Genomic DNA, 25,417 nt, shown 5'->3' with positions numbered 1-25,417 from the left:
TGAAGGAGGTCCTCAGGTCATGACAATGTGCAGCAAATTTGGGAAGCCACTGAGCTTACTTCTGATCCTGGCACCTGGCTTTACTTCCTAAGACTGCAAGAATCTGTCTTGCACTCTCTCATAGAAACAGTTCTCGGATTCCTTTTCCTGTGATGACAGTGCAAGAGACTCCAGGAATACAGACATAAGTATACCCTCAGAATGCTTACAGACTTGCAGTTCAGAGGAGCAGACAGGTAGATATAGAATATCCCACTGAAGGACCGATAGTGTGAAGGAACATCAAAGGAAGTAACTGAAAGCTGGAGGAGGATTCAGACAGAAGAGGCGCAGTCAAGCTGCCTATTAAAGGATATGGCAGAAGGGAGGGCCCCAGGTGAGAAGGAGGAGGAAGGTCACTCCAGAAGCAATGGGGGAAAGATATGGCAACCTGAAACCGTTAAGTACTTCAGCAGTGATATCAACACTGAAAGATTAATAGCAATGGCAGGAGGCCTTCCCGTCCCTACTCAATTTTGGATGCGAGTCTAGATCGAGATACCAGTTTTGGTGGGATTACTGCCATCGTGCCTTGTCAAGGTTATGATTCATACCGACGCCTAGGGAAGGAGAGGTAGCTTTCAAAAAATCCTGCTCAATAAATTTTTGCTAAAAAAGATATTTCTGGGTAAAAGACCCAGATACCCTGTCAAGTTCCAGAAGCCATCTATGATGGCTGTTCATTTCCCTTATTCGTCACTCCCCAAAGTAGCTTACACATTGGCTTTTCTTTGCTCAGTTTTAATAATGACCCTTGCCTATGAAAGCCATATCACAAACTACCAGTGGGTATTCACATCCACCCCCAAGCAATCGGGAAATAACTTTTGATCATTATCAGTCTGGCTATAACTGAAACCTCACTTATTAGGGAAAAAACAAAAACAGAAAACCTTAAGCCCCATATTTAAAGTCCATTACCATTTCTCTTTTATCCCCCCCCCAACATATTCAAGCCTTTTGCTATTGTTTTCTGCAGTACACCATTGTTTGTTTAGTATCTGGAACACACTTCCCTCCCCCCAGTTTGAGTAGGTACCGCTTTAAAGCTTCCGAAAGAGCCATTTCTAATGGCAACTGTGCTTATTTAATTCAGGGGTGGGAATGAGGGTGGGAAATGACCCTGTGGTTTTTAACTTCACCTATGAGCTATTTAAATGTTCATGGAAAGCAGCATTTGAGGTAAATGCATATAATTCCAAATGTACAATAGGATCCTTTCAAATACAGACATGTCTAGAAAGTTGTCTTAAATTTGTGTGCGGCAGCACACAAGCCTTATTCCATGCAACTTTACAGATCTCTGGGCTAATTCTAAAATGGAAACTGATTTCAGTTTGGACATCATTAGAATGTCTGAGAGACATTCAGCACCTCTAAGACTCTTCCTGGCTAGGTCCTGGATTTACTTAAGTTGTCCTTTATAGAAGTTCTCTAGATAAGTGCTGTCCAGTAGAAATTTCTGCAGTGGTGGAGGTGTTCTGTAATCTACATTGTCCAACACAATGGCCACTAGCCACATGAGGCTATTGAACATATGAATTGTGACTAAGGAACTAAATTGTAAATTTTATTTAATTTCAGTGAATTCAAATTTAAATGTTATAGCTACCTTTCTCACAGGTTACCGCCTCCTCACTCCTGCAAACTCTAAAAGGAATTATCATTGCATTTAGTGGTGGAGGCTGGTTGCAAGTGACACCATCAGCTTTTTGCTCTCATTTATTTATTCGTAGTGTAAATATTGCAAGGACGGTGTATGAATTCCTGGTAATATGGTAGTGAGCAAGACAGTGTGCTCTCATAGGGCTTATAGTCTAGTATGTGAAACATATATTAAGCTAATAATTACCCAAGTTGTTAATTGACTAAGACTGTGATGACTGTTAAAAAGGAGCAATGAAAGAGGCTATAAGAAATGGGGGCAATACCTTCTTGTGAGATTAGTCAGAAAGCTTAATCAGAATTCCAGTTATTCACTAAGCAAGAAAAGCACCTTCCCTTCCCCAAGTTCAAGGCTAGACCCAGGGATCTCAGAGTGGGGCAGCTAACATGTGCCATGCCGTGACCTCCAAAGATGTGGGGTCTGTTTGATTGAGCTTTCATGCATCCGCATATACTGCAAACTTCTGAACTTCATCAAGTAGATTCTTCTAAATTGTGCAGTTGTGATGATGTCAGTCACAGATAAGATGTGAGAAGAAGGGTGCAAATGTTTACAGGATATTGCATTTCCTCTCCAATATATGTTTTGACAAAGTTGTTTGAGTTCCAGCCCCAGCTTTTTTCCTCTCTGTTCTTACAAATTTGTATTTGGTCCATTCAAGAAACGATGTGGAAATCAGTCCTGACATTCCAGACAGACAAAATGAGACACATGACAGCAAAACATATGGCTCAAATAGACATCCTTATATGGCCAACACAGACCATATTCCCAGAAATCATATATGGAAAACACCACCTGCAACTAAAGCCAAAAAACAAAGAGTTGACATGATAAAAAGAGCAATATGCTACGTAAATTGTGCTGCTCTAAGAGTGTAGAGAGATAGCCAACTGTATTTGAATTTAAAAAGATGAAAAAAGAAAACAAAACATGTCCTTAGAAAGTGCTATGGTGGTAAGCATTGCTTTGCTAACACAGTCACTGGCGAAGTTGCCATATCTTAAAAGCGTTCAAATCCTAAATGCTTTCTCTGTTTATTACAAATGTACATGCTATTCAGAACTCTGAATGTGTTTTAATGCTTTCGGATATCTGCCTGCATATTTATCTTAATATGGTGCCATGTGAAATATGCAGTAGTCCTTTCATTATTAAATTTAAAAAAAAATCTTGTGTATCTTATACAATATTTTATCTTTGCTACCTTTGTGTAGCCAGTTTGAATGCCTTCTCATGTGATAAAAAATTGATGCACTCTGTTTTAACTGTACATCTGCATGTTAAATAGTTCATGTATTTGACCTGTAATATTTCATGTTCCTGAGGTTTTCTATTTTGATAGCTAGATTTATTAAGTTTAACTTTTTTTCTATACTTGCTTGTATCTTTATTGCCAAATATAAGAGGCCTGTATTAGAATAAATTGATGTTTTTCCCCTTCCAGCATAATAGTTTATCCTCACATATGCCTAGGAGGGTGGTATTTTCCTAATAATCCTTTTTCTTCTTTATTTTAACCTGGGTTTACATTGGCCAATGCTCTTTAGCATACTTGTTACAACAAGTGTGCTAAAGAGGGAGATACTGTATAATAAATAAGTTCATCAATGTAATGTACCACTTGGAGGACATAAACCTCCTTGTGTCATTTCTTAAATAGTTCTGAAATAAAGAATGTACTTGAAGGAAAATTAGTATATATATGTGTGTGTGTGTGTGTGTGTGTGTGTGTGTATGAGACTATGTACATAATTGTACTATATTGGTATTCTTTATAATAAAGTCATCATTAGAAGTCTCTATCATTTATTTTATCATTTTCCAAGGCCATGTCCATCCTTATATTCTGAGGTTGTGTTTAAGAATTCGCTTGTAATACCTGGATAAAAGGTGCTATTCAAATTTTAAAATTATTATTTTAATTCCCATTAGTTACGTCAGTATTGGCCAAATCATTAGGAGACTAAGGCAATCAGGATCTATTTGTCTTGTATTATTTGTGTAAATGATAGGATAAACATATATTTACAATATTCTATTCCATTGTGTTTTAAATTGACATATTCAGTAGCCCTTTTTAGTCTTCTTTTCTCTGCTCAGGTTCTGTATTATCCAATGACTTTCATTTCCTTTTTCCCCTTTTTTAAAAAAAAATACTTCACTTGAGCTTAAGTTGCATAAATAAATTTTGTTTTGTAGTCTACTATAGTTTTTTTATTTTCTAAAAATAGTATTTTCTAATGCTACTATTTGTAAATTTGCACAGTGTGATACCTAGAATGCACTGTTCCTACTGAAAACCAAGCAGGTTTCAGGGAAACACATCAGGCATCACCAGTTTGAAGCAACTCTTAATACATACATGTTGGAAATTCCTAATTTAACATATCATTGCAAAAATCATTGCCATAGAGATTATTGATGATAACTGGATATCTATTTTTTTTTTTAAATATCAAATATCTTCCTAAAATAAGCTTAAGTACTTCCATCCACAATACCAATTTGGACACCCTGCTACATTTTTGCCATGTTTGTGTTTTTCCTTATTGATTCTGTTTCTTATACTTCAATTAAAAAATCCTACTCCATATTTCCCCATGTTTCAGCTTTTTAAAATGTATCATTTGGGCTTTTTGGTTAAGATTGCCTTATATTTTCTTGTTTTTGATGTTGTGTTTTGTTTTATTATCACATGTTCTTCCTTTTGCTCAAGGCTTGGGTTTATATGTGCCAAGATTCACCGTTGCCTTCCTCGATTTTGACTAACCTTTCCGGTTTGTGGGTGAAACTTGGGTGCCATTAGAGTGAAATATTTTCATTGTGTTTCTCCCAAACTTGTTCTCCCCAGGATGCCATTATTTCCTATACTTTATCTCCCGCTTTACCTTCTGCTTTTCTTAGATTTCTAATGTAAACAGTGTCTCTAAGACTGTATTGGTAGCTTTAAAGAGCTTAATTTGCATATTTCCCTCTTATCTCTGTACTTGTGCTAACTTGTTGCTTTTTTATGTGTAACAAAATGTTTATCTGACTGATTTTTCTCTTTTCCCTACTAGTGTATTCTGAAAAATAATTCTTACAACATTTTTGTTTTTGTTTAATGATTAACTGCCTTCAGGGTTCTAAGATGTTAGTATTGAAACCCAAGCGGTAAACGCTGCATCTCTGTTGTGAAAGAGATTGTAATGTTCTTCACTTTTAGAGGAACTGTATGTAATAGATTATCTAAATAAGAGGATCATACTTCTGTGCTAATGACCATTAATCTAACTGGGTAACTTACCCTAGATTACAAAAGCATTTATTGCTACGACAGATGCATTTACCACCCCAAACTTTTCTTTCACCCGGTATAAATTAATTTAGGAATGGTGGCGTCTTCTCCTTTGTGATAACAAGTTACATCTCTTTCAAATGACCCAAATTTTGTTTGACTTGGCCACTATGGGCCACGTATTTCTTCCTCCAACGTGTTCTATGGCTCAGAAGTGAGAGAGTTTTGAACTGATTAGATACAGAAAGCTCTTATCTTTTTTTAATGTCGGCTCTTAATAGTTTGGGATTCAACCTTCTTTGAGGATAAATATTCGCGAGAGCTTTTCAGGGCCCCCGGCCTTTATTCCTGCGCAATGGTTTCTGTACCCTCCACTCTTCTCCGTAGAATCTACCTCCCGATTGTCCCCTTCAGCCACTTCCTGAAGTCCCCCTACCTCAGTACTCCGTGCCTGTCACCTGCACGCCCGGGCCCGTCTCCCGCGGGGCCAGGGCGCCCTCCCTGCCTGCCCTGTCCCTCGGGTGCCCGCCCGCGACGCTCCCGACATACTCCTTTTTGTGGCTTTTGCGCGCGTGGGTGGTTGGTTAGTTTTCCCCCCTGGCCCTCGCCCCCTCCTCCGTGGCACTTTCTCCCCCCGCCCCCCGCCAGTCTCGCCCCTCCTCCCGCCCGGCTCACTCTCGCACACCTGCCCCTGCCGTCCGCGCGCCGCGCGCTCCCCTCCCCGCCGAGGCGGCCGCTGCCAGGGAAGCCCCCTCTCCCCTCCCCTCCGCGCCCTCCCCGGCGCGCCTGGCGGCGGCCGGCGCTAGCCCTCGCGCGGCGCCCTGTTATTCTCGGTATTGTGTGTAATAAATGTCGGGCCGCCTCACTCTAATCAAGCTCATTACAAATTCTTGCGCGCCCGGGGCCGGAAATCGTGCGCTCCCCCCCACCCCTTCCCTCACTCATTCACTAGTTACTTGTCTTTCTGCTTTTTAACTCGCCGCCCCCGCCCCCTCCCCCAATCCCGGCCCTCCAGCCCGGGTTTTAATCCCCATCCCTATTCCGCCTTCTCCTTGCACCCTGCCCCCCCCCCCGCCGCCTTCCTCCTCCGCTCCGCACCCCCTTCCTCCTCCTCTCCCTCCCCCCTCCTCCTCCGCCGCCGCCGCCGCCACTTTCTCGCTCGCTCCCGCTCCCCGGACGCGGCGGATGAGCCGGCCCCGCTGGGGAAGGGCTCGGGGCGGCGGCGGGCGGCCGGGAGGAGGCTGCGTGCTCGGGGCTGGGGCTGCGAGCGGGGTGATTTTGTATTAAAATGAGGAGGAGGAAGAAGAGGCAGCCACAGCGGCGGCGGCGGCAGCAGCAGCAGCAGCAGCAGGAACAGCGGCGTAGAGGGCTGCAGCCCGGGCGGACGCGCGGAGCCGAGCTGGGCACGGCGGCGGCGGCGACAGCGGCCGGGATGAGTCAACTAATAATTTAATGGGGGCAGAGACGGCAGCGCGGGGGAGAGCGAGCGAGAGCGAGCGAGGGAGAGAGAGAGAGAGAAGCAGCCCCGTCCGGGGACTCGCGCTCACACGCACGCACACACACACAAACACACACACACACCTCTCCCTGTGCCACCCAGCAACAACCGGCCTCGTCACAACAACAGCAACAGCCGCCCTCTAGCCCAGCCCGGGGACCGAGCATAAAGCCGGGGCGACTCCAGAGGACGCTTCCCACCCCCCCTCTTGCATTTCGGGAAACTCCTCATCAGTTTTGTTGGGGTTTCTGGGTTTCTTTTCCCCCCAAGTCCTAGTGCCATTGTGGTGCTCGTTGTTTACCTCGGACTCTGGCTGAGTGAGAGCTTGGCGACTTTTTGGGGGGAGGGGGCGGGGAGTTTGTTGCTGCTGAGGCGGTGGAGGTGGCTGGGGGTGCCTTCTGATTCCCTCCCCCTCCCCCCAAACCCTCTTTCTCTTTCCCTACTCACTCGGCTCCCCAGGCGCTCGCAGCCCCGCGTCAATGGGCTGGGAGAGGGTCCTCGGGGCTGCTATAAGCGAGGGCCGAATCAAAAGTGGCATTTCAGTGCCTTTCCGGGGCTCTTTCCGCGACCTTCTGCTCCCCACCCTCGCTGTCCCCCGGTAGATGCCCTTGTTGGGGTTGCGAGGCTGTGGGAAGAAAGTTTAAGGTTTGTTAATAATTAGTCGCAATTGTTGGGGAGGGGGTGGGGGCGATTGGAAGGGAGGCGAGGTGGCCTTCCCCTCTCTGCGTTCTCCGGGGTTATTGGAGAATAATATTGCAAGTGACAGCCAGAAGTAGACTTTCTGTCCTCACACTGAAGAACCCGAGCGAGCAGGAGGGAGGGAGGGAGCGAGGGGACCTTTTTTTCCTTTCTGGAGACCTTGTCCGCAGTGATTTTTTTTTTTTTTTTCTTTTTAAGAGAATCTTCAGTCACCACCTCGCCTCCCCAGCATCACCACAGTGTACAGCTCATAACGGGTTTTGCTTTGTTTTTACGATTTTCCCCCCCAACGAATCACTTGTCAGATCAATTTTATCTTCTCCCTCCTCCCTACTTCCCACTCTCCCCTCCTCCCCCATCGAAAACCCGGTTTTCTGAGGTTAGACATTTTACAAACCATATATGTTGTTTTTCGAATTGTGATTTTTTTTTTTTTAACCCCCTCTCCCATGGCTACTCTTCTAGACGTTTATTTCTGCCCTTCCCCCGCTTAGGGGGGCGGGGGTAGGGGAAGAGAAAATAATACAATTTCAGGGGAAGTCGCCTTCAGGTCTGCTGCCTTTTTTTTTTTTTTTTTAAATTAAAAAAAAAAAAAAGGACATAGAAAACATCAGTCTTGAACTTCTCTTCAAGAACCCGGGCTGCAAAGGAAATCTCCTTTGTTTTTGTTATTTATATGCTGTCAAGTTTTGAAGTGGTGAGTTTCAGGTCGGTTTTGCTAATTTCACTCAGTAAAACTGCAGTGTTTCTGTTTCTAGATAGTACTTTGCTTCTTTGTCTCTTTAAAAGGTCACAGTGAAAGCTTGGCCTGGATCGTGCCGGCCATATGGAATGGATAAGGGCACAATCTCTTAAAATGTGATTATGGGGTTCTTTGGGGGTAAATGAGGCGATCCAGCAAGGAACTCGTTGAAAAAAATCCCACATTGCAAAAAATAGTTTGTCGAAACCGGAATTTCATGTTTTTCTTTTTCTTTTTGGAGGAAATAATAGCTGTATCTGAGTTCACTGTTTTATTCAAAAATTATCATAGATGGACTTGGTTTATGGACAGGGAAATGGGATTTTGAGAAAGTAGCCTGAATTCAGTGTGACAGCCAGACGTTACACTAAAATGCGTTTTAAAATGTGTAACTCAAAAGAAACTCTTCCGCTTGGCGTCTGTTGAGACCCTAGTTAGTTCCTGTACTCAGTCCAGCAGGCCCCTTGGAGGCTGCTCTTTCCAATACCAAACTGAGGTTTAGTGAACTTTAGCCTTGGGCATAGAGTTTAAATGAGTAAATTAGGTGTTTTATGTGCATGTAATTTTGCTTTATAATGTAAAGCTTTTTACAAGATGACTGAGTGTTTAATAGACTTTTATAGGTGGGTGTTGGAAGGATAATTTTGCATGACCTATATGATGTTTTGATTGTCAATACATTAACTAAATTATAATCTATCACTTTCATTTGCTGCACAGCTTATAATGCTGTTAAGCCTCATGACTACTTAATATGTTTTGTAGCATTAACTTTGATGCTGTTGTCTGCCGCCCCCCCCCCCCCTTTTTCTCAAATTGCCCCACGGGTTAAGTATTTTCTTTTCAAATCATATGTTTTAAAATTCATCTTCTGCTCTAGGGTAAGGCAACCAATTTCAGAAAAAGCAGCTCTGTATTATAATCCACATGAAACATTAGAAGCAGTGTTTTGAATAAGTTAATAATCACCGCTCTCTAATTTTGGCTTTAGACTGTAGTTTAATATAATGGAAAAGAGTAATCTTGATAAAAAGTGGTTAAAAGAGGCACATTTATTGTTAATGAACCTCATAACCAAAAACAGATGGGACCTCGATCAACGGTAAACCTTTAGTTCTCAGCGTGCCACCCTAGAGTACAAGGATAAATAGCTATTATTTCTCAAACTTTATAGTTCTTCATTTGGCATTCTTAAGGTTGCTTTTAAACCTACAGATTACCATTCTCCCCCCACCCCCATTCACCTCTTTTCTTGATTATAATAGACAAAGTAATCAATGGTTAAAGAGGGAAAAAATGCTTACAGAAAGGCCATGCTAATACAAGCTGGCTTTCAACAAACACAGATCTCAGTAGCTTCTTTGGTACAATAATTTTTTTTTTTTTAAAGTACAAGATATGTTGAATTACCAGACAGCTGGAGGAAAGTGGTAATTATTATACTTTCTTTGGCTTTCCTAAATATGATCCCCTCTCCCTTAGTATTGGTGAGTTCCATACTTAAAGTACTATGAAAGTTTATAAAATAATTCTGCTAAACCTGTTCTTATTAGTTCAATTAAAACTGCATTTTAGAAGTGACTTTGATATTGTATTAATTGCTTTGTTATACACAGTATGAAAATTGATGTCCAATGTATAATATAACTGAAAACAATTATCTGCTATGTTTTTTCTGAAGTCAATTAGGATGTTGACTTCATTGCATACCAAGATTATTTTTAAATGCTAATGACTGTGTTTTACCAAAATCATCAAGATTTTTTTTTTTAAAAGTAAATTTGGCTCTTCAATCTAGTATGTATATCACAAAGTATTTTCAAGTTTTTTGCTATTTAAATTGTTAATAGCATTCTATTACTAAGAGACACCTAAATATTAACACTAAAACATATAAGTTGTAATGCTTCAGCACCTGGGGTATTTGAAGAAATCCTCCATTTCTTTCAATTTTCTTAAGGTTGATGTGATCCAATCACATGTTTGAGCCAGGACCTGACTAGATCTTTAACAGGTCACGTAATTCTTAAAACTTAAGCAGTAGAAAACTTTCTGTGGATTAACCTGTAAAGCCAGTGAGGAGTTTAAAAAGCAGATATTTGCTACCTTGTTTTGAGGTGGTATATATAGATATATATATTTCTTCATAAAAATTAAACTATGTAAAAACGTAAACATGTACATCAGATTTAATTAATATTTTGGACTGTGATCATTTTCTTATTCTTGATTAAAGTGTTACTATTGTGTTCTTAATGAGTTTCTGATTTTTAAAAATTGGGACTACATAAATATGTTGTTTTCTTTTTAGCTATACTTGTGGTAATTCTTGTTCTAAAAGTAAGCCCATTTCCCCCAACTTAGTTTTGTTGGTAGGTGACAAATTACCTTTTTATTCTAATATGTGTAGCTACAGTTTCCACAAATTATTCTGTTAACTTGAATGGAAATGTAATACTGTTATCTGAAAACATAGTAACATCTGCAGTATATTATTTACTTAGTTAAGCAGTTTTACAAGTGTATTATATTTGTGGAGAGAAATAGCTAGGGATAAAATATTTACTTGGTGTATCATATATAATATATAGAGAGAGGGTGAGGGGGAGAGAGAGAGACCCCCCCCCCAATCCAATTATAACATGTCTTCTTTTTAAATTCTGGCAGGTGATCTTTAGAGGGTAACTGAGTATGGATCATTTGAACGAGGCAACTCAGGGGAAAGAACATTCAGAAATGTCTAACAATGTGAGCGATCCGAAGGGTCCACCAGCCAAGATCGCCCGCCTGGAGCAGAACGGGAGCCCGCTAGGAAGAGGAAGGCTTGGGAGTACAGGTGCAAAAATGCAGGGAGTGCCTTTAAAACACTCGGGCCATCTGATGAAAACGAACCTTAGGAAAGGTAAATACTTTCGAGCCAAATCCTGGAAAGCTACAAGCCCTTGTGTCTACTCAAGGCCACTTTGTGTGGGGGTGGAGAGGCAGAACATGTCTTTGTATGTTCTTTTCCTTGATTCTCTTGCTGATGTGAAGTTAGTTAATTCCAGGCTGCCGTGTCAGTCATGTTTGGAAAGTGTGGGCTCTGTGCTTGACCGGAACACCTTGCCCTGCTATAGAGTGGAATCATTAGATGTTTGGATGAGAAGGACTGAGTTAAATGTAATGGCCTTCATTATACAAGGCTTCCATTGATAAGGTGTCATTGTAGTAGAAGATACGTAGGTGGCTGTTGCTTAAACTAACCCCAATTAAGAATAAGGCACTTAGATTGTTTGAGGACTGCCTTAGGTTTTTGCAGAGGGTTACTAGCTAGCTGTAAATCATTTTCAGACATAATGGGAATCTTATGTGATATGATGTAAAAGTTTTGTGATGTCATTTTTTGTGTGGTTTGTTTTCTTAAGAGCAAATTTATTATTTAGCAGTGAAAAACCTGATGATTCTAGTTTTTGATTTTTGCTATGGTTGAGTATTTTTTGATAAAGGAAGGGCAGACTTAGGCAAGTTTATAAAGGAAAGATAGTAACTGTGTGACTCCTTTCTACCCATTTGATATTAAATTGATGAAGTTTAACAACTTTGACTGTGTTCAGCCTTGCTATTTATGTAGATCAGTGCCTATGCTGGGTATAACGTGTGTGTCTCATAATGGTCTTTATTTTGTCTCTGAATAACTGTGTTTGGGATTCAGATTTTTCCTTACATTCGCTAAGTGAAGGATAAAAATGCTGTCTTTTAGCAACCAAGAATATTAAGTAGATAAAGTTAGAAGGCAGAGGAATTTCATTGTGTTTGATGCATAACATTTATCATACAATCATTTATTTTTTTCTTGGTTTGCGAAAACAAAGAATATATTGATCCTGAAATGAACAGACACAGCAGTCCGTATTGTTAGATCTTTATCTATTAAAAATGGAAAAACAGCACTTCAGCAAATTCTTTGGCCTCTACTCATGATTACCCTATTTATTGATTGTTTGCCAAGAATGTATGCATCTTAAGAAAGCCAGGGTAAGAGCATTAAAAATATAATTTATTACAGCTTTTCAAACTGAGTGCATTAATATTGTACTGTGAAGCACTGGGGCTCTATAAAAAAGACTTTCTGACGCCTGCAAACATATAAGTTCCATAAATTCCTAAATAGGAGATTTCAGCTGTCTCTGGTATTATGTGATATTTGCACAGCAAACTTTAATGCCAGGACAGTTTTAGACAAGGATTCTACAGACTTCACTGCTCCTTATGGCAGACGTGCTGTTTACACAAGCTCATAAACCTTTAGCAAAAGCTTCTAAGACTGCCTCCAGGTTTAAATCATGTGGTATTTTTAGCATTCAGCAGTGACCAGTGCACTCCCCTTTTCATGCTGGAAGGTTATGAAGTTGCTGTAGTTGGAAGTCTCGCCAAACACTGGCACAAATAATCAGTTCAGAGAAGGCTCCTGTTCAGCATTGCTCGCAGGATCAGGAAGGCAAGGGTGACAAGTTTGCTAGAAGGCTTAGCAGCTAGATTTGTCATGAAATGATTCTCTTGTCACTTTATCAATAGCCACCTTAATTATCTATAGGGTATCTCTAAATAGAGTCCACAGTAAATCCAATATGTTTCAACAGTTTGCAAAACCTATAGTTATTTTCATAGATCTAGGGAGCATGTAGTAGAACACGTATGTATCATTCTGCAAGAGGAAAAATCAATGCATATGTTTTTGTTGTACTAACCCAACTCTTTGAAGCCATCAGAGCAGGGGGAGGAGAAACCAAAGTACAGTAATTTCACTTCCTGCTGAATTTTTTTTTTTAAACATTGCTTTCATAGTGACTTACTTTAAAAATATAGTTTAATTGTAGAAGGTTCTCAGCTTGCTTCAAACAACAAAATTACTAAAGCTTTTTGGTAGTGGTGATTGTGTGTGTGTGTGTTTAATCTTATTTTTCATGAGCATGGTTTCTGTTTGACAGGTGCTAGATAAAAATTGTGGCTGAGATGAGAAAGCCCTACTTAAGAAAAAGAGGTTGGGTGTTTTTGTTTATTTGTTTAGGAAATTTTGCCAAAGTACCTTCACGCCAAGGAAGAAATCACCAGTTTGCTCGTTGCTATTTTTGCTGTGGTCTTCCCAAGTCTTCTTCTGATCCCTGACAGGATCTCTCTCTGGTATAAAACAGATGAATGAATGACAAGAATATTGGCAAGCTCTGCGGCTTGTTTTTCATGCCTAGCCTGTTGGGTATCTACGAATGAGTTTGTGAGCTTTTCTAAGTAAACCTAAAGGGGTTTATTTGTCAGAGCTAGAATCTCTAGTGATCAGTTCACTAAGGCTTTGGTGAAGATGCACATGTAAAAAAATGTAGCTGCTTTACTGCCGGCTTTTGTTCAGCATAAACAAGAAAATAGAGCCTTTTTAAAGGGCATCCCTGGTGTCAGGAGGAAATCCTGATTTTGAGCTCGGGTTGGTATGCACTAGAAATCTCTAGAAGTTGGTAGGATTCTGTGAGTCCAGAGGGCAGAGCCTTATAGAGGCATTAATGTTATAGGACTAATTGGGGATCCTGGGTGCCCTGTTAAAGTAACCCTTGTCATCATTTATGCTAAAGATGATACCCTCCTGGCAGTTTGCCACAGTACAGTTCAGATGCATCTGCTTTTAACCCTTTTCCGTATATCACTGGAAGTCTGACAGTGTGCTGCATAAACACCTTGAGTACTACAGCATTCCGTGATTTCAGTTTCTAGAAGCCTCTTTTCTGACAGTGGTGTGGCCTGTGCTTATTAATCATCTGGCTACTAAGTTATTACACTGGATTAAAGTAAATAAAGAGAGAACACATCAGATCTATGCAGATTCCTTTATCCTAATATGTCATTCGGAGGCCACTTTCCTTTTCTCTCTTTCATAACATGCAACAAAGATTGTTCATTTTCAAGACCTTTGGTTGCTGTGATATCCTTTTAGTCAGGTGGATTAAATGAGTGGCCAATAAATAAATCTTATTTATTTACATGGGCACATATTGAAATCATATATTTTGGACATCAGTTTGGTTAAGTTTGGTGTTTCTTTTATGGAACTGTTAAGGAAAGATCTTCACAAAGGAAGAAAATGCTGAAAATGTTAGAGTCAGAGAGAATTTGGACACAAATAGGAGAAGTTTAATGTTAACAAAAGCATGTAGGAAGCGTGAAGGTGGGTTCTTCTGAAGACAACTGTAGTGAGTTACATTTGCACCCTGTATACCACTCACAGCAGATCAGACAAGACACTTCTCTCTCATCAGCATTATTATTTTGATCAAAAATGTAATTCTGCATTGATTGATTTTGGAAAATGCACTGCTGATATTCAAGCAGAGCCCAGGTTGTCTTAGGACCAAGTTCACATTCTATTTAACTATCCCTCTTACAACTTTAAACAATAAAAGAGTGTGTATATGTTTGTATGTGCGCGCTTGTATTTCTGTACCCTGTCTGCCTTGGAAACACAAGTCTCCCCTTCTCTCCCTGTTGGGAAGATTTATTTTCATGGTCGAGTTTTTCCTCCCCCCCAGATTGCATTTCTGAAGATTGTTGGTTTGCGTCTCTTTTTCTCCGTCTCTTGGATAGGAACCATGCTACCAGTTTTCTGCGTGGTGGAACATTATGAAAACGCCATTGAATACGATTGCAAGGAGGAGCATGCGGAATTTGTGTTGGTGAGAAAGGATATGCTTTTCAACCAGCTGATCGAAATGGCATTGCTGTCTCTGGGCTATTCGCATAGCTCTGCTGCCCAGGCCAAAGGTAAATAATGCATACGTGGGGTTGGAAAAATTGCTTGGCATCCTTTGTTTACTTTGCAGAGAAAGCCCTGAATATTTTTATTCAAAGAACTGTAGCCTGTGTGTTACATTGGTTCCTTATAGACTGTGAGTTTAAAAAATTGGCTTAATTCAGTTTGGTTTAGTTAACACACATTTTGCTCGTGTGGAATGTTGAGGTGGATTTTTTTTTTTAAATTACTTCGGCTGAATCATTAGTATGCTTATTGACCTTAATAATCTGCTCCACTGAGGACCCACAAGGAAGTGAGGAGCGTATTTGAGCAGATGGACTGTTGAGAGTCAATTTGCATTTATGACTGAATATCTAGTTCTGTTTCTTTTATTCTGTTTCTGATGGTTTTATGGGCTGTAAAGTATTTTTCAATGCTGATTCCCATTGCAATAGAGAATCTTATCTAAATCGTAAAGCCATTTAGAACTGGTTCAGCTATGTCTTATTAGAACTTCCTGTAAGTTAGGAAAATGTGGCCTATGCATGGGTTTTATTGATGGGCTTTTATTTCCAAAATAATAAACAACCCTACAGTCATTTACATAATTTCACAATTTGGAAAGCTAAGCTGTGAATATTTTCATTGACCTGCCTTTTAGAGGGAAGGGAATCATTCAGACAGAAATAACAATATTGCTTGTGGTGGGGGCCATAAAAAACACCACCACCACCACCTTCTCCTTGAAATATTATCTGAAAGGTAAAATATTTAGTGACATACTCTCTTTATCTGGAATAGGGCTAATCCAGGTTGGAAAGTGGAATCCAGTTCCACTGTCTTATGTGACAGATGCCCCTGATGCTACGGTAGCAGATATGCTTCAAGACGTGTATCATGTGGTCACATTGAAAATTCAGTTACACAGGTGAGTCGGGATGGCGGTTCTAGGGCAGAACGTTCAATGTGCCTGATCTTTTGAAATAAAGCATCTCTGGTCAGCCTTTGATTTTTATTTACTTTGTGTTTCAGAAAGGTTAATGCAAACTGATTTCATTACTTTATCCCTTCTGCTTAATTTTACTAACTTCAACGTATATTTAAAAGCAGCCTCTCCCCGCACCCCGCTCCCTTACCGCCCCCCCCCCACCAAATTTGTAGGTTTTGTGCAGGATATCAAAAGACAAGACTTTTTATATTTAGTCAATTAAATGATGCATTACAAGAAGGCATTTTACATAAAGTTTACTTAAGAGAAAAATATTTTTGCATATCATGAACAGTGCCATCTGTGTACATTTTGTGAAAGAATGCCTTATTCACTATTGCCGCAGTCTTATTTATTTATGTTTTTTTTTACCATTTTAATTCGTATGAACAGAGTCACGAACGGAAAACGGTTAATACGTTAGTGCTTTTCACGATGGCTCGTGAGAAAGCAGTACACCTTAAATTGTCTTCCCAAGCGCATCAGAGCAGGAAGGTAGAAGTAACATGAAAAAATAGCCACCACAGGCAGCTGATGTATAATTCATGCATCGATACAGCAGATGTGTTGTATAAAGTAATTAACTAATCGGAACAATCAGGAGACCGAGAGCAATCTCCAGATGCATCTGTTTGATGCGCAAAATGAAATCTGTCTGTCTTAAAGGAATGTTCTGCAGCGGGATGCAATCTTGTAATAATCCCCTTTCTAATCTATGTCTCGAATAGTTGCCCCAAACTAGAAGACTTGCCTCCCGAACAATGGTCGCACACCACAGTAAGGAATGCTCTGAAGGACTTACTGAAAGATATGAATCAGAGTTCGTTGGCCAAGGAGTGCCCCCTCTCACAGGTACTTAGCATAGCATGTAATGAATAATAAGCCATCCTGGGCGGCCCTGATTGGAGGTTTGATGGGGCTCCATAGTCTAAAGCAACTGGTATCTGAAGCAAGACTGTCAAAATTGCAGTGTCTTGACCACTGGTGACTTTAAGCAGTGTGCCTGATTTATTCTGAACAGAGTCTTTACACTTTTTCTCCCTTGGGGAAAAGAGTGAAGGAGAAACAGCTCAGCAGAAGACTGTGCTAGCTTGTTTTTCGATCCCTCTTCTGAGTGCTCTGAGCATGGAAGCTACATTCTCCTGAGGGCCCTTATTTAAGAAAGAGTAAAGGTGGTATAACTTCCAGGAACCTTTGGTGAGTGGGAAGGTCAGTGAGAGTGTTCATATAAAGCCTTCGCTGTGTTACTTCAATAAAATAAGGGGACAGTTTTGGGATGTTATGTTCATTACAAAAAGGGGGAGATAAGCATTTAGATTAAGCATTTATAAAAATAAGAAGTTTCTTCCCTGTAACTAAAGATTGAGTAGTTAGTTATTTTGGGAGATTTTGTCACCAGTTTTGTGGCATTGGTTTGGTTTACTTTTTTTGTTTTGCTTTTTGGTGGAATCTTTTTTTTTCCCCCCTCTGAGATTCCTGTCATATCATCAGAGACTCTTCAAACAAGACAAAGATTTATTATTATTGTACTTGATATTTTAGAATGAATTTTGGTGAAGCATAACTAAAACTCTAGATAGAGACTGCCCGTGTCTCTAAATTTAAAACCAAACATGATTTTTGATAATGCTCAGCTGATTTCACATAAAAAAGGGTGCTGTGAACCTGCTCTTAATGGGCTGCTTGTGTAGACACTACATAATTGTGTTAGAATGCCATCCCTCAGTGTCAAACCCAATGTGAGGTCATCCCATGATACAGTATAATTCGAGTACGATCTAACTAGATTTTTATCCCATTTTGAAGTTGTTCTTTTATTTTCAAGTTCAAAATGTAATTCTGAACGTTAGTCTATCAGTCACTTGAATGTGAACCATATGATTCTGCTATAAAGGTTTCTGCAACTGAGATATTCTCAAAATGTATTTCCAGTGTGATGGCTCCAGAGGGTACTAGTACCTTCAGAAGGAAGCTTTGTGGGCTTTTGTGCTGCTGTTTTATGGAAACTCCACGCATCTCAGGTTACAGACCATCAGCTTTACTTTGATATTTGTTAGCAGTTGTAGGAATAGACCAAATGAATTAGGGCTATAGTCAATTATGGCTCTCTATATTCTCTTCAGGTAGCCTGTAGCCGTATGTAAAGTATTTCCTATATTGCAAGTGTCAGTTTCTTGAAATTCAGGACAAACTCTTTTTGTCATTTTAGCTTATTTCCTTCTATCTTCCCTCTCTCACCCTTGGAGTAGAGAGGATGTGAATTTATAACCATTGAATAAAAGTAATTTAAATTAATTAAACACAGTTAAATCAATAGGATGGTATAATGAAGCAGGTGACTCTTATATCTGGGACTTTGGGTTTTGCAGACAACTTCAGATAATATGTCAGTTGGTTGCTAGCATTTGAAAATTTGAAATGTCCTAGAAATAAACTTTTTTTTTAAACTCAGAGTCAAAATACGCATAAACACCCAGTATAGGAATGCCATGTATGTACATGTTGCTAAATGTCCCATTGATGTTGGAAGTAAATTCAGGCAAAGATTTAGGGCATTTACTGTGAGCTGGAGAAGAGGATGCTAGTACGAGTATTTACTGATAGAAGCAATGAGAATTAATTGTTAAATCAGCCAGTAAACTCCACCTCACTATAGCTTCTAAATATAATTGTGAGTTTACTTAATGTTATCATGGGAAATGAATTGAATACAGACAATTATAACATTAAACAGAATGACAAAATGAAATTCGGGGCTTGGTTTTAGAGTCCTACATTGGTGAATTTCTGTAGAGAGGACTTTGGAGGAACGTGCGTCTGTGTGTAGCTGGAGACCCTGTGGTAATTGTTGAGCGGTGGAACTAGACTGGGACTTCAACATCAGTTATAATTACAGTTGTCCTTTCTTTAAAAAATATCTTTTGAAAAAACTTCAAGGAGTTTACCAGCGGCAACAAATATTTGAAATTAATTTAATGTTTAATATTATGAAAAAAAACTGCAACCTGTTCTATTAAATGAGTAAGCTATTTTATACTCTGCTGTGTCATCTTTCTTTCTTTCTCTAGAATGGGTTCATGAATCTTGATGCTCAATGCAGAGTGTTTTAATAATGAACTATTTTCCATTCGCTTATTTTCTTTTCTGTCATAAGTTATTAGTTAAAGAAGAGAAATCCAGGCTCTGTAAGACCTCAGCCCAAAATATATGCTGAGCTTGGCAGAACTACTCTTTCTTTCCCCCGTGACTGAGAGATAGTGATGAAGATGGCATTGTGAAAAAATGCCTAGGAAAAAAATATTGCCTCAGTCTTACACAAAACGGAACGTACCATCAAGAAATGCTAACTCTTAAGACTTGTTTTACTCCCCTGTGGAGTTTTGATTTATTCACTTGCGAATTTTGAACATACAATCTAGCACCCACATTTTGCTACACATAAGAGTTTTTAAAAATATGATAAAACACCTCAGCAGCACATAGGGCTATCGGGGCCCTTACTGTTAGGCTGAGCAGAATGTCCACCCTGCAGATCTCAGGTCAGCTCCCTTTACAGAGTAGAGGCTGGGGGAGAATTCCAGTGGGAATCCAGCATGAATGTGCCTGGGTTTGTGACAAGCCCAGCCTCCGGTGCTTTTAGAAGGACTGTCCACATTTTCAGGGCAGATGACCTTGGAATCTTAGAACTGAGCTGTATCCTACCCAGACTCCTCGTTGGACAGATGAAGGAGCCAGTGGCCCTGGAGATTAAAGTCAAAATGCTGGTCAGTGACTGACCCAAAAGTCCTTTCCCAATGAAAAATTTTAGAGTGTGTTGATTTTAAAATGAATACTTGCCAAAATTATCAGACATTCTGTCTGATAATATTTGGAAGGTTTTCTCCAGATGCAGGAGCTCCATTAGGGTACATGTGGCTTGACTTATAACTATGCCCTTATTTCTGTTACTGCTTTCCTAAGTCTTAAATCTGCCCCAATAGATTGACATCTATCTATTACGTTTTCATACCACGTGTTTATTTTTGTAAAAACCTGCTAAGACACAAACAGCTCCTTATGGATCTGAAGTTGGTCACTCTCTTGTTACTCTCACTTTTTTCAGTGGATGTGGTTGGATAAGGTGGGCGTTGTATTTTGAACTGCAAGTAAGGAGGAGAGAATAAACCTGGCTTGGGGACAAGAAAGCCTGTGGTCATGAGGACATTGAGAGTATGGATTCGGGAGGCAAATGGAGTTAAATAAAGTAAACATTTTGATTTACCATAAAGCATTTCATTTTCATTTTAGTTTTGTGTTAATTTTAAAGACTGAGCTTAAGAAGTGGATAAATATATATATGCAGTACAAGACTAGGTTCATTTTGTTGAAAGTATCATAAGTAAAAGGTCAGTTATAACTTCTCCCAGACTGATGTCTTTCTTCTAAAAATGTTTAGGTCAGATATTCCTGAGAAATTTTAATCTGCTATGTACATTTTCCTCACCCCTCCCCCTACCACACACGCACACACATGCACACGTTTGTTAAGGCACTGGGTCACTTTCTATTTCCTTTCTCACCTGGAGAAAAGTAGCTCCAGTCCCAAGCCCCACGTGAAGTAAGCGAGAATTGTTTTTATTTTCAAGCAGCAAAATATATATAAAATATATTTAGGTTTGAACATTCCATTTAGAAGTCACACTGAGTAAAGTAAAATCATTTTTCCTTTTCCTTTTCCCGACAGCATCTAAGGATATAATATATGTCAGACTTTTTATTAGGTATTGGCAAAACAGGTAAACCTCCCTGCCCTCCTGAAGCTTACCATTTAACCATGCTGATTCTACGATGTCCTTGCCATAGACATTTATTTAATAAACCCTGTGCTCTGTTGATCTGCAGTCTATATGATGCATAACACCAGAGCAACAATTTAAAAATCCCTACCAGTTATGCTATAAATATATGTTTTTTAAACTGCACTTTGCATTATTGTTTCATAATTTTTTAGACTGAAATAACATTTCGGAAAATTTTTAAATAAACATTAGTAATCACTTCTCTCGAGAATATCCATCATCGATATTCATATATTGTATTTCGTGTGAGAGTCTAACCCTATGAGATTTATTCACATATTCACATACTTACTCATTCAAAATATGTATTGACAGTTTGCTATGTGACAGGCATCCTATTTCCTATGTAGTATTAAGCATGATACACTTTAATAGTTGAAATAATAATAATTTTTATTTAGTGCTTCTGATGTATCATGGGCAAATTTATCACCCAAAGCAGTATATAGTTTGTATCCACTTCTAGGTTGAGGAAACCTGAGGCATAATGTGTTTAAAAAAGCCTTGTAGTTATACAGCTGGTAAAACAGAGGGGTGAGAATTCATGCCCAGAGCCTGTGAGCTTGGTCACATCCAGATGAAGGACTTTTTTTTTTTTTTTTTAAGGCTTTCTCAAAGTAATTTGATGTATTTTATAAAATACTTCCTTTTCCCGGAAGTAGTGGTAACTACTTACAGTTTTCCGATTGCATTTATTCTCACTGCTAAAATTTTTCTTTAGCATATGGGGTTTGATTCTGTTGTTTGTACAATGACTTGCTTTAAAAATGCCGTCACTTCATGCACCTAGTTTAGAGGTGAGAGGATAGTTCAGACCACGGGGTCTAATTTCTGGGATAATCTGGTATTTGGAAGGTTCCAAAAGGTTTGAGTTTAGCCTCACTGTGGCAGTCACTTCCTTCCCCATCCTGTCATATCCGTCTGGATCAGAAGGTATAATTCAGCTCCTAGCCCTTTGTTTTGAGCCCCAAGACAATATTAGGCATTTGCATTGGAAACAGTGGGCAGTTGAATTTCTTGGGTCTATTTGCAAGTATAGACCTTATTCAGCCACTGGCTTGCTATGATGGATGAGGATATAACTGGCCAGCTCCATTTAAAAATAGAGCTTTTCCTGTTTGAGATGTGCTTGTAGGATTTTGTACTTGCCCCTTCCTGATGTAATCCATAAATCTTGTTGTTAAATACGTGTCCTTTTTTAAATTACAAAACTTTTCCCAGCCCTTACCCTACTGACCATGGGAATCCAAGGTTAAGATCATTGCTTTGCCAGGCACTGAAGTACTTGATACTGATGGGATTTTACTACCATTTTCAGCAATTGTATTCATGGTGAGATCCATAGAGGAAATGCTAAACCAGTGGTATGAATTGCTGATAATATTTCCTGCCTCCTTTTTCAAACCAGTTACTACTTCATTCTGTTTCAACTTAGTGAGTTATCTGCTTTGTGTTAATATTATAATATAGATAATCTATAATAGAAGAATAAAAATGTGCTCCAAATTGCAAGTTTTCCCTTTTTTTGAATCTCATTTATCAGGCTCATTTTTAGCTGATTTAGATACATAAGGATTTTACTGTAGCTTGATGTGAGTTCTCCGTAACCTTTCAGATATATTCATCAAAAAAGCCAAACTTAATAAAGCATCTAACTTAAAATGGATTGATCTCAAATATTTTATAGCTACTATCTTTTCACAATAGTAAAACATAAAAGAGTTTAAGCCATGCCAAATTAGAGAGTGCTTAACAACGTGTAAGTACTTCATTTTCACTTAATAGATTTTTACCTGTGCTTTGTTTTAGATCTGAACAGGTTTCCTTTGACCTCAAAATCACTAATGCAAGGAAAATTACCATATCATGAGAGCATTTCCCCTCTTTCTTTCTGATTTGCAGAATAATAAATTCTGCCAAGGTTTAAGAGTAGACATGGCCTGGAGAAAGACTACTAAATGCTATTTTCTAATTGTTTTTTTAAAAAAGTTAACCAAATCATGCTAATCAATCTGATTTTCTTGCTAAAACAGAGCTAGTTTTAGAGTGCTTTTGGAGTGTCTTTTTTTTTTTAAACAATTTCTACTTAAATTTCAAGTTAGACTCTATCTGGATTTGCTTTTTAAACCTGCTTTATTTCATGTCAGATTGGGCCAAACAGACTCGTAAACAAATAAACAAAAGACCTTAAATTCAGAATAATCAAAACAAACAGATACACGCCCCCAATTTTTTTCCTGTTTCATTGGAAACTGTTTGATCATAACGTGCTCCAAGTATAAAAAACATAAGAGAGCCTTTAACATAACAGGAGAGAGCCTCAGCCCGGCTTTGCAGCTCATTGCCAATTGAAGTAAGGAACGCTCTGGCTGTTGGGACTTTTAAATCTAGACTTAAAAGTTATTTGTTCTGTTTAGCATTTTTAAAATGATTCTATTAGGAATTGTATGTGCTTCAGTTTTAATTTTAACTCATAATGATTGTAAAGCACCCTGGGATGCTTGCATGAAGGGCGCTTCAGAAATGTAAGATTGTATTGTGTTCTCATATGCTGTATTCTTATGGGGTGCTAGAGTTTCATCGTGGACAATTCAAAAGGTTGCAGAATTCCTCATTGTGGAGAAGGTAGTGGACTTCCCTCAGTAGTCTTTTTTTTTTTTTTTCCTTTCAATTTTACACTAAAAATTTATCCTTTTTAGCCGTCGTCTTTTTCTCTCTTCTTTAAAAAAAATATTATCTTTTATTGCAATATTTCTCCATAAAAATGCTAATCTAATTTAGTTTACTCAAAGGGATTAAAGATGCAAACCAGAGGATAGGTTGAAAGTTAAGAAGAGATTAACGCTTTGTTAGCATCATTTGAGATCACATTCTTACCGGAATGAGAAGACAGGAGATTTCATCCCTGGGTACCACTGATTCTCTTAGGCTTGTCCTTTTCAATCACCAATCCAGCATTTGTTCCCAGGCAATTAAAAAAATGTGGAACTACCTGAAACAAGTACTGACTTTGTGAAACCTAACAATAGGATTTCCAGGGAGGTATTGAAACTGCTGGCTGATGTTAACATAGGACAGAGCTTGATTTTGTTTTCTTTTTATTTCTTAATGGAACTGTTTCTTGAAGTGATGTATTTCTTCCGCAACTTCATTCTGTCACTTTTTACAGGAGTCTTTGTGTGTCATTACTCTTTGCCATCACCTTCGTTAGTGGGCTTATAGCATTCAATATCTAGGAGTCAAGAATGTGAGCTGTCCCATTACCAGCTCTGGAAGCTCCGAAGTGACTCTCCATGCCTCAATTCCCTCATCTATAAAGTAGGAAGATAATATTACCACTTTTTCAGTATTGTTATGACAATTACGTGAATTAATACATGTTACACATTTACAACAGTGTTCAGTTCTAAAGTGTACAATAACTTGCGCTGTTTTTCTGCAATGTGGGAATTGAGAGGTTGAAATTTCCCTTGAGAGTGCTGCATAGTCTAAGACACTGCTGCTCCATAGAAGATTTTGATGCAAAATTCACTTTATATGGAAACAACTAGAACTTTTCATTTGTAGAAGAATCAAAGGACTGTGTTATAATCCATTCTCACCTGTGAGGGACACTTTTAGCATCATCCTTTGAATCATTATAAAGTTACCCTGTGTTTTAAGATGGAAGTGGGGGAAGGCTAAACTTTGCGCTTTATTTTTTTTTTTTTTCAAGTTTTTTTTTTTTTTTTTTTAATTTTTGCAAGAGAAAGTGAGAATGAGAGAGAGAGAGAGAATATGAGTGGGGGGGAGAGGTAGAAGCAGACTCCCTGCTGACCAGGGAGCCCCATATGTGACTCAACCCTAGGTTAGGATCATGACTTGAGCCAAAGGCAGATGCTTACCTGATTGAGCCACCCAGGCGCCCCTAAACTTTGCACTTTACCCATTTATAAGTTAAGCAAATAAGGTATCCTAGATGAAACAATGTCCAGAGAGGTTAAAGATGCCTCAGGGTACTGTCATCTAGGTGGGAGTTTTGTCTGGTGTCCTTTTCTTGAATACCTGTCATCCCCACTCCCTGCACTCAGGGATCCACCCATCCTGCCTTTGTGCACCCATCATAGTACTTTCTACCGTGTTCTCAAAGTATGTGCAGATGAACTAGGCTCAGTTTACATTGTGATTAACAGTCACAAAGGGACTAAGTTTGATTCGTCATCACAGTTGTAAATCCTGGCACACAGTAGGATCTCAGGAGTATCTGTGCAGCTGACAGAGCCTCATAGGATTTTCACCATATTCATCTCATGAACCAGTAAACTATGTTAGTAGTTTTATTAGTTGTATTTTATACTCAGATCTATAGTATCCTACTGTACAAAGTATTTTTTCTATTTTACTTTATTCCAAATTTTTAATTTATCTAACCAAGAGCAAATTACCTCTGAATTTTTCTCTAAGTAAACGTGTTATCCCAAGCTGTCTCGTCTTCTTGCTCATGTTGTGATGTTCTTGAATATATGTAGAAATTTACATGTTTGTAAGCAGAACAGTGGTTTTAGAGGTGCTGAGAACCAGAGATGTAAAAAAATGCTGTAAAAGACCTAATTATATGTCACTATTAAGCACAATCTTTAACAATATATTTATATGCATGTTTAAAATTTTTCTTCCATAATCGAACATGTATTTCAGCATGGCTAATACTTTTCATTTTGGCTCAGTTGTGTTGTATTTGAGATCCATGCTTTTTTATTGTTAGTTCCATTTGTCCTTTTCTCATATTTAAAAATATATAAAGAAGGAAAATTTCAAAAGCAGAGTCAAATGATTTATATACAAAGATGCTGCTGCTGCCAGCCATAGAAATGCTAATGGCACCACCCCGATTGGGCTCAGTGTCCATTCCTCAGTTGATGTTCTAAAGTCCA

At 39.0% G+C, this 25,417-nt stretch overlaps 1 protein-coding gene across 7 annotated transcripts in view; it reads left to right on the top strand.

Annotated features, from left to right (window-relative positions):
• Positions 1-25,417, top strand: part of SATB1 (SATB homeobox 1) — a 99,735-nt gene that overhangs the window by 13,414 nt on the left and 60,904 nt on the right. For 2 of the 7 annotated variants that reach the window (XM_032860929.1, XM_032860925.1), the window contains exons 1-5: positions 6,133-7,879; positions 10,592-10,826; positions 14,531-14,707; positions 15,480-15,606; positions 16,395-16,518. In XM_032860929.1, coding sequence (XP_032716820.1) covers positions 10,616-10,826; positions 14,531-14,707; positions 15,480-15,606; positions 16,395-16,518 — 639 coding nt within the window. In that variant the 5' untranslated portion in view covers positions 6,133-7,879; positions 10,592-10,615. Of the gene's footprint in view, positions 1-6,131; positions 7,891-10,591; positions 10,827-14,530; positions 14,708-15,479; positions 15,607-16,394; positions 16,519-25,417 lie in introns of those variants that run through there. The other 5 variants (XM_032860926.1, XM_032860927.1, XM_032860931.1 and 2 more) reach the window with 4 other exon arrangements.

Source organism: Lontra canadensis, unplaced genomic scaffold, assembly GCF_010015895.1.
Source record: "Lontra canadensis isolate GAN:19392208 unplaced genomic scaffold, GSC_riverotter_1.0 scaffold20, whole genome shotgun sequence".
Lineage (NCBI taxonomy): Eukaryota > Metazoa > Chordata > Mammalia > Carnivora > Mustelidae > Lontra > Lontra canadensis.
This window is presented reverse-complemented; position numbering and strand designations above follow the sequence as displayed.